This window comes from Conger conger, chromosome 9 (assembly GCF_963514075.1).
Source record: "Conger conger chromosome 9, fConCon1.1, whole genome shotgun sequence".
Lineage (NCBI taxonomy): Eukaryota > Metazoa > Chordata > Actinopteri > Anguilliformes > Congridae > Conger > Conger conger.
This window is the reverse complement of record NC_083768.1, coordinates 56592318-56602317: the sequence shown is the minus strand read 5'-3', so window position 1 is coordinate 56602317 and position 10000 is coordinate 56592318. Positions and strand designations below refer to the sequence as shown.

The following is a 10000-nucleotide window of genomic DNA, read 5'->3' as shown; positions in this document are numbered from 1 at the left end:
CCGACACACCTAAGGTGGGGGATTGAGCCGGCAATCCTCCAACTGCCACACAAGTGCTCTTACCTCCTGAGCCAATGTCACCCCTGTGATCAAACGGCAAGGAGAAGAACTAAGAGGAGACAGTACACATTGAACTCAGCACCATTTGTTTATTACAAAACAAAACAAAACAAAACAAGTAATTCAACTGGAAAAAATATGCATATATATCAACAGGTTTGAAAAGTAGGCTGGAACCACAATAGAGTAACAGACAGAGTAAATGCTACAGGAGTCATAGAGGCGCATAGATCTTCTAACACTGAGTAATTTACAAGACTGTGGCAGGCTACTGCATAACCAGCCCCCAAAACAACCCCCGCCACACCCCCAAAGTCAAACAACCCCTCCCAGCCAACCCCCCTGCCCCCCCCCCCCACACCTAACCCCCAAAATATCTGGCTGCCAGAGAAGAAATGCTGAGAAAAGTCAAAGAGGAACCCAACCGTTCACCACAGACAAACCTATCCATGAATTCTTTACAAAAAATGTTTTGTAACTTTGATTTTTTTGCACAATAAAGATCGTAGTAGCATCAGCATAGTGAACACGTGTCCAAACCCCCCCACTGAGAGGCTGCAGATCCCCACTGACTGTAAACACGCTGCTCACCAGCCAACACAAAATGTCCTCACAACACAAAATGCCACCCGGTCGTGTCAATGGTATAACACTGGATACTTCAGTATTGTTGTGCGGACATTTTGTGTTCAGCTGGGTGTCACTGGACACTCCAGTGGTGTTGTGCGGACATTTTGTGTTAAGATGGGTGTCACTGGACACTCCAGTGGTGTTGTGCGGACATTTTGTGTTAAGCTGGGTGTCACTGGACACTCCAGTGGTGTTGTGTGGCCATTTTGTGTTCAGCTGGGTGTATAAGGCAAAGAGCTGACTAGGAAGGTGAAGCAGTCCTTACTAAGAGCTGCAGACATCTTCAGTAAAGGGATGAGTCCTGTTTATATGTGTATAAGCGTTCGATACACGCGGCCTTGGTGCTAATCCCATCAGCCTTGTACTTGTGCTATGACCGCTCAAAGCTCTTACCGTGTCTGTTTTCTGCCTGCGCTATGGTTCGCTATTGGTTCGCTATGGCTCGCTATGGTTTGCTATTGGTTCGCTATGGCTCGCTATAGTTCGCTATTGGTTTGCTATGGCTCGCTATAGTTCGCTATTGGCTCGCTATGGTTCGTTATAGTTAGCTATTGGTTCCCTATGGCTCGCTATAGTTCGCTATTGGTTTGCTATGGCTCGCTATAGTTCGCTATTGGCTCGCTATGGTTCGTTATAGTTAGCTATTGGTTCCCTATGGCTCGCTATAGTTCGCTATTTGTTCGCTATGGCTCGCTATAGTTCGCTATTGGTTTGCTATGGCTCGCTATAGTTCGCTATTGGCTCGCTATGGTTCGTTATAGTTAGCTATTGGTTCCCTATGGCTCGCTATAGTTCGCTATTGGTTCGCTATGGCTCGCTATAGTTCGCTATGGTTCATTATATTTTGCTATTTGTTCGCTATGGCTCGCTATAGTTCGCTATTGGTTCGCTATGGTTCGTTATAGTTCGCTATTGGTTCCCTATGGTTCGCTATGGTTTTGTGAGCCTGGCCCCCAGGTGACTGGGAGGAAACTCAAACCTTGTTTGTTCCTGGATCCACCAGACCCCGACATCGGATGAAAAACACGGTCTGTCACTTGGTCTGGAGCTGTAGTGTTTTTTGAGATGATCGTGTCTTGTGACCTAAGTTCGGGAACATTCTGGCCCAGCCCGCGACATCACTGTGTGATGTCACTAACTGCTTAATTTGAATGATTGTAAAGATTATCTCACAAATTGCCGTGGAGACAGATCTGTCCCTCTTGCGAGAAAGAAAAGAAAAATTCAGCATCTGAGGAACCATTTAAGTAAACTCCCACAATCCCACCCAAAGACCACTGCTTATGTATATATATATATATTTATGTAAAAAAACAAAACATGTAAACATTTGCCCTTGGATTAACCGTTTTCTGACAGTCCCTCAATCATGCCATTATGAGTAGTTTCCCTCATGTTATGGCAAAGGCTACATTGATCCACCTGCCCCCTGATTGGCTCATGTCTTCTTCACCGGTTATTTTCCTGTCTCCTGATTGGTCACTTTGCTTCCCCCCCCCAAGAACAGCCCACCAATCAAAAAGAGCTCTTGTTCCTCATCATCAATGTTGCCGGGGGGGGGGTGCCGCGTTTGGCGCCCTCGTTAGAAACAGAACGTGCAGAGAAATGAACGAAACGCTCAGGGAGCATCAATCCGATAAACGGCCGAAAAATTGTTAAAAGTGGAAAAAAACGACCTCATCGGTCATACGGTATGTTATATCTATGTACAATCACCCAGGATGGCTGCACGTCTATCCCAAGCTGCCCTACAGAAGTGACAGATGCTACCAAACTTGTGCTGGCTTGCTCCCTCCCCCGGGTGGGGCGGGAAGGAGAGCTGAGGGAAAGGAGTTTTTGAGGTTCTCCCTCCCCGGGCGGGTAAATGACAGGGTGTGTAATGAGACTTAACATATCGGCAGCTAAATTTTAATGTGCTGCCAAAGAAGAGAAAGTAAGTTGCTGACTCCCTACCCCTCCCCTCGCCCCCCGCCCCCCCCCCCCCCCCCCCGCCCCCCTCCCCAGAGAGGCCAGCACCACTGTGCTCACCTTACAGGACGTGACCAGAATCAGCTGCAGCTCAGAGACCATTTCATTCCAGCAGGAGTGTGAGGTTAGAAAAGAGCCTGTGTGTGTGTGTGTGTGTGTCTGTCTGTGTGTGTGTGAAAAACAAATCCCATCTTACGCCTCTCACACGTCTCAGATCCGCAAGTTAAGGGGGAGCATCTCTCAGGCAGTGCTGCGGTTACAGAATTCACCGGAACAACATTTAACCCACAACCCACTCGCCACCAGTTCCCTCCGACCAGGCAGTGTAGTAGCCACCTGCTTCGCCTGCCTAAGGGGTCCTTCAGGCAACATCGCCCATCCCCCTTCAGGCAGAGCGATAGCCACCTACGTGGTTAACATGAAGGGTCCTTCAGGCAGAGCGATAGCCACCTACGTGGTTAACATGAAGGGCCCTTCAGGCAGAGCGATAGCCACCTACGTGGTTAACATGAATGGTCCTTCAGGCAGAGCGATAGCCACCTACGTGGTTAACATGAAGGGTCCTTCAGGCGGCGCGGCAGCCGCCTACGCCCAGGCCCCCAGGCCCCCCGGCTCACGCGATGCGGTAGTCGAAGGTGTCCTTCTCCATGTAGTCGGTCCAGGTGGAGGAGGGCATGCTACGATAGGGGTCCAGAAGGATCCGGAAGCAGCGCACGATGAGCAGGCCCAGCAGGAGGAAGAGGAGCAGGACGAAGACGAAGGCCGCCTTCTGCTCCAGCGTGAGGGCGGAGGGCGCGGGCGACGCGGAGCCCGGGGCCGAGAGCGTGCTGCTCAGGAACTCCCCGCCCATCGCCCCCGACCACGGGCCCGGCCCCCCCGCCTCCGTCACCCACGCCCCCGCGGCCAGGCTAGGCGGCCATCTTGGGTGTGGCACCTTGGCAGAGTTTGTGGGGGCTGAGGCTCTGCTGGAGTCTGCTGTGAAGGAAGGAAAAAATTAATCAAAATTCAAATTACTGCACTTGGTGGGGGTTCTGATCTGGGTCAAATACCTAAACTGCTTTGGATTCAAACTTTTTCCATGTTTCACTGAGCTTGTCTGGTGTATTGGAACCTATGAAAACAAACAAACAAACAAACTCTGCCTTCTGGCTCAATTGCACCAGGAAAGATCAATCCAGCAATTGGATATTTCCATATCCAAAACACTGACGTGTTTGACCCAGGGGTGGCTGGACTGCAGGACTGCAGGAGCATAGTGGGGAACAAGACTGAAATTCCATTTCCAAAAAAGCTTCATGCATTCTCGTTTTATTTAATTTCCTCGGAACAGTGAAAGAGTTCTCTGGCTCTGCCCTCGTTTAACCTTCACTCTCCTTCTTCCCCAGTTCCCTTCGCCCTGTTTGTTTTAGCGCAGGTCGAAATATCGCCCAGACCTGCACTCAATATGGACCACTGACTCCAGAAACAGAAAATCTGTTTATTTTGGCTGCCTCGCCCACGGCAGCGCACTCAGAAATACAGCCGTACAATGAGTAGAAAATGTAAGACATTTGTAACATTTGTACAGGGCGGCCTGTAGCGTATTGGCTAAGGTAAAGGACTGGGACACGCAAGGTCGGTGGTTCTAATCCCGGTCGGTGGTAGCCACAATAAGATCCGCACAGCCGTTGGGCCCTTATATAGAGCACGGCCCTTAACCCTGCATTACTCCAGGGGAGGATTGTCTCCTGCTTAGTCTAATCAACTGTATGTCGCTCTGGATAAGAGTGTCTGCCAAATGCCAATAATGTAATGTAATGTAATGTAACGAAGTGAATTGAAGCCTCAGTGTTCCTCCGTTCGTGAGAGGAAGCCGCGTTCGTCTCAGGAGCAGCCCGCCAGCCAGCCCTTACACCCCAGCCCTTACACCCCAGCCCCTACACCCCAGCCCCTACACCCCAGCCCTTACACCCCAGCCCCTACACCCCAGCCCTTACACCCCAGCCCTTACACCCCAGCCCCTACACCCCAGCCCCTACACCCCAGCCCTTACACCCCAGCCCCTACACCCCAGCCCTTACACCCCAGCCCTTACACCCCAGCCCCTACACCCCAGCCCCTACACCCCAGCCCTTACACCCCAGCCCCTACACCCCAGCCCCTACACCCCAGCCCCTACACCCCAGCCCCTACACCCCAGCCCTTACACCCCAGCCCTTACACCCCAGGGCTTTCACAGGAAAGAGGAATGGCATGGCATACATTTACATTCCACTTTGCTGTCCCGTTCCCTTCCTCGTAAAAGAACGAGGCCGAGTCGGGGTGTCATATTTTTACACGCCCCTGCCCCGGCGCGGAGAATTACGCCTCGATAGATTCTGATGATTCATGTTTCATAACGCCTTATCAGTGACTCTGCATATCTCTCCGAGTCGGTGTCTGGCTTTGTTCTCCCTTCAGATATACATCGGCGTGTAAAAGTAACAAACATTAAGAGAGGAAATAAAACAGGATGAAAACGGGCGCCTGTATTTCAGGCTCGCGGGGATGGAGGGAGCGGTGGAATCTCTCTTCCCTCTCTGGTGTAAAAATAAACAAGCACATCTTTTGTCTGTCTGTCTGATCGAGTCCTGACCCAGTGCACAGCCGTCTGCTGCAGAAATGTAATGGCTCTCCATACTGGGGGAAACTGAAGTAAGGTTTTCTTTAGAGGAAATGCACTTTAGCTGGGGTCTAGAGGATCAGAGGTTTTGGTGGCCGATTAGGATACTATGCCATGTAAACGTGACATGGAAAGAAAGAGTAAATTGTATGTTTTTTTTTTTGTGTGGGTTGATAATTAATTTTAGGCTCACCCTTTCTTTCATCGTAATCATCCTTTTTAAAAGGTCAGTTTTTGGGGGACGCCGCTGTCGTTCGAGCATATTGTCAATATGTTTTGAGTGGGGATGAACTTAACTGGAGCTTGCTCCACAAAGCAGGATTAGCTGGATAACTGCCCTGAGTAAAACCTGGACCTCATCCAAATCTGGAACAAGGACTGAAGTAAAAAGAGCCGCTCCGGGTTTTACTTTGTGCAGTTATACTGAGCTCAACTTATCCTGCTTTGTGTAACGGGCCGCAGGTCAAACGTTTGTCAGCTTTGTCAGCGTGAATCTAACCACTGTGAAGTGAATAGCAACATCTCTAAAAAATGCGAATTCTTCATTCCACATCAACGACCAGGGCGCAGCATTCTTCCACAAAAATCCACCGACTCTCAACACGCAGGTTTCTGGAACAGCGGCTGTGACAAAGGCCCTTTAATTTCTGGGATAAACGCGTCCCTCATATCCGCGGAAGCCAGGCACCGTTGCTGTATGTTATTATGAAAATAGCTTTATTAATCCGGCAGGTCTACGCAGGAAATGAAAAGCAGATCTGCGGAGCGTTTGTGCTCTGAGTGCTCGTGTTCGCAGGCTGGGGATAACGTGCCTTTTCATTTCCTACACGCAGCACAGCAGCAGAATAAAGAGATTTTTAACAACACCAGGACAGGTGGCTTTTTAGAAACGGCTCACCTGACACTTCATTTACCTGGCCCTACAGAATGTCCAAATTTAGCCACATCTTAACTTGGGCTCATTTTTATTTTTTCATCCGCAGAGAAGTCGCTTTTTTTAAAAGCGCACCTTCCTGCTCTCACGTGGAGTGATGTTACTCAAGCTGTGAGTATATAACAGCATACAGTACATTGAACAAAATGACAGTATATATTGAATAACATTTTTAAAATGTGTTCACGTTGCCCAAAGTGCCTCACAGGAAGATGATGATGAGATTTAAAAATTCAAAAGATTAAATGCAAGATCATCGTAAGATAAATGGTTGCAAGAAAATAACAGTAAAATAATAACCGAAAAATACTTAAAGGCATTTTAATATTGAATATAAAAATGTCAATGATACAATAAACAGAAGGAATACATTTTGTATTTTTTCGACCCCTTTAATGTGCTGCTCGAGTGTTTGGTAGAGCACAATTTGTCATCATATCTTAAAAAAAAACCAAAAAAAAAAACCGTGTTTGTTGTTATTTCTGCCCAAAGGAACTTACACATGCAAAATAGATATGTTCTCCATTGCTTTTCAGTTGGTGAGGATATTAAAGGGTTAATGCAGAGAAGGAAACAGAGAAGGGATCACAGCTGATCAAAGCGGAATTGTGGGGGAGCGAGACCCCAACCGCGCGAGGGGGTGGAGTGGGGGTGTTTGAGGGGGGGTAGACGTGAGTCTGTTGCCCACAGACCGCACCGTGCCCCCCCCCCCCCTCCTCAGGCGCCTTCCCCCCCCCTTCCTCATTTCCAACATGGCAGGCAGCGCCATTACCTATTCACGCCTCTGGCGATCTCTTCTGTCCCACTCTGATTTTACCTTCCTGCTCCCCGCTCCTCAGACCTGCCAGCGTTCTGATCTGAACACAAAAGAGCGTTTCCTTCCTCCGCTCCGGAGAGCCCGGCCCTGGACCGCACGTGCGTTACAACCGCAGGTGAAGCTGTTTCGGGCGGACTGGGCGGGCTGGGAAAAGGTGTGGATAAACAAACCCACACAGCACACACAGAACGTGTGTGTAGCCTGCTGCACCATGCCGGTTTACATACGCTACATTATCTGAAAAAGCAAAACCAGCAAAGAATGAAAAACACTTATTAAAATCACGGGGCCTGAGACTGCAGCCGAACACTGGAGGCAGGAGAAAGACAATCCTTCACCCAAAACTCCACATGACGCTTCACCCAAAACTCCACGTGACGCTTGTGAGCGCCCCACCCCACCTCAAAATGAGTTTTGGCTTAGTTTGGTGACCACGCCCCTGACCTGTGTGGATGCTTAAGACCCCCCCAACCCCCCCAAATCTGCCTGCACACTACACACACACACTCACACACACACACAGACACACACTCACACACATACACACACAGACACACACACAGACACACACACACACACACACACACACACACACACACTTTCTCTGCTCTGGGAAACTCTGACAGGCTGTGGACACGCTTCACTGGCGTTCCCGGAGTGTTGTCACGGAGATGAGAGAAACACCGGAGCTGAGGGGGCTGATGGGAGAGTTTGGGGGGGGGGAGGGGTGTATGGGGGGTACGACACTGTCTGGAGCACCCCTCCCCGGCCTAACTTCTTTTTGGTGTGCCCCTCCTGTCAGTCATCTCTGCTCCTGACTCCCGTCCCCAAAACCTGCCGTCACCCCGTCGCCCCGTCGCCCCCTGCCACAGCACGCACACATGAACTTATCTTTCATATCGCTGACTTATAAACCCCAGAATGGCTCTGTCTGCGGGTGCCGTTGGGGAAGCGATGTCATTTCTCTCTGCCTGCGCGGTCCTGGGGGGCAGGTCCGTGCGGAGGCACCCCTGATGTGAACCGCTGGGGCTGTTAGCATGCTAGCCGCCGTGCCATTGGTCCGTTCAGAGCAGAACACGTAACACCCACCCTATCCTGTCACCCTGCACTGTCATGTGATCACCACGCAGATCTCCAGGTTCATTTGTGCCATGCCCTGTCCAGGGAGGTCAGACAGTCACCATCTGCTGCAACTCACACACATTATGAGATATTTTTATGTCTGTCTAATCTGTTTGTTTCAGGATTACTGGGTTCTTGTTCTTGCTATTTTAGCCCTTTACTATGATTTCATCGCATTGCTGTAATTTAGTTTGAATTCTTCTCACTGTGTGTGTGCAGATAATCATAAGTGAATTGCATTCAAAAAGTTTAATTTTTTAATGAAAATGGAAATCTTGTAAGCTCATTGGGAGGGGGTGGGGTGCATTGTTCATGATGACGTCTATCGTAACAGATGCTCCAGGACCTGTAGATTTTTTTTAATGTTGTAGCTGACGGTATGTTACTGTACACACTGTGTAGTGTGTGTAGTAACAGGGCTGCTGCCAGCACTCTGGTGTGAGAGACACACTCTCACGGTCTCACGCTGTACCTCTCGTGGCAAACATAAACACTGCGACTGAAAACACAGCCGCTCCCTCCCAGATGAAACAGGTTCATAAACATGACCTCTCTCTGACCCCCCACTGCACGTTCTCAGCCACCTGAACCCCCCCTCCTCCGATCACATCAAATCAAATCTCAAATCACATCAAATCAAATCTCAAATCACATCAAATCAAGTCTCAAATCACATCAAATCACATCAAATCAAATCAAATCTCAAATCACATCAAATCAAATCTCAAATCACAATAAATCTCAAATCATATCAAATCTCAAATCACATCACATCAAATCAAATCTCAAATCACATCAAATCAAATCTCAAATCCATACATCTCACTCCAGCCAGCTGACCAACCTGCCAACTCACATTTCATATTTCATTTCACTATATTCTCACTTCAAGAGGAAACCCAATACTCGCAGTGTCCAATCACATCACAGCACCAGTTCTATCCCCAAGCTCCAGATGATTGGAGGATTAGCCCCAAGCGGCCTCGGCTAGCCAATCATAATAGAGGAGCGATAAGACGGATGCAATGTCACCTTGCTTGTAAAAAAATAAATTAAGAAAGTTATAAAATAGTGGGAAACTCCACCAGTGATGCCATCATGGATTTCTAGATGTACTCTGGTGACTTCCCGGTCATTTCTATATTCCTAGAGGGATTCTAGACAACTCGACGAGCTTCACTATCGCAGACGGCCTTTTACAGCGTAGTTTATAGACGTACGGATGCACATTTTTTAAATAACTCGGTTGAAAAAAGGCATTATGTTCATGGAGACATGGCGGTTTGTCGGTCGGAGCTGGATGAGATTGATGTTTCACCACCCTGGCTGACCCATCCGGTCTGGCTGGGCAGTAGCCTCATGAACAGAGAGAGACGTGGGTTTGAGAGTGACTGCTAAACAAACCCACAAATGTCTACCAGAGCGGGGAAGATGGCCCTTCCCATACCTCCATTTTATTTTATTCTTCATTGCTCTGCGGTTTAAATTGTTTTTCAGTGGGTTGTCAGCTACTGCTGATCTATACACTCTGAGGAAAAGATGGGTTCTGAAAGGGTTCTTTGGCTTGATTCCACAGGGGAACCCTTTTTAGTTCTTTATGAGACCCTCAGCTGTGAAGTGTGAAAACTTCCAGACAAAGAACCCATTTTGCCCAACAAAGAACCGTTTAACAAGACAGGGTTCTTTTATAGAATCACATAGTTGCTTTTGGAGTGCACTGTACTAGCAGATTTGTGCCTTAATTGCTCATCAATCTTGTTTATTATAAATGCATTATGAAGAAATACCTGTTAACCTGACTATGTTCAAGTATCCAATCCAAACCCAC

General features: G+C 48.6%; 1 protein-coding gene across 1 annotated transcript; it reads right to left on the bottom strand.

The window, feature by feature from the left end:
- Positions 1-2891: 2891 nt before the first annotated feature.
- On the bottom strand, positions 2892-3508 carry LOC133137711 (cortexin-3). The gene has a single exon (XM_061256043.1). The coding sequence runs from the start codon at positions 3506-3508 to the stop codon at positions 3272-3274; it is 237 nt and encodes a 78-aa protein (XP_061112027.1). The 3' UTR covers positions 2892-3271.
- Positions 3509-10000: the final 6492 nt, after the last annotated feature.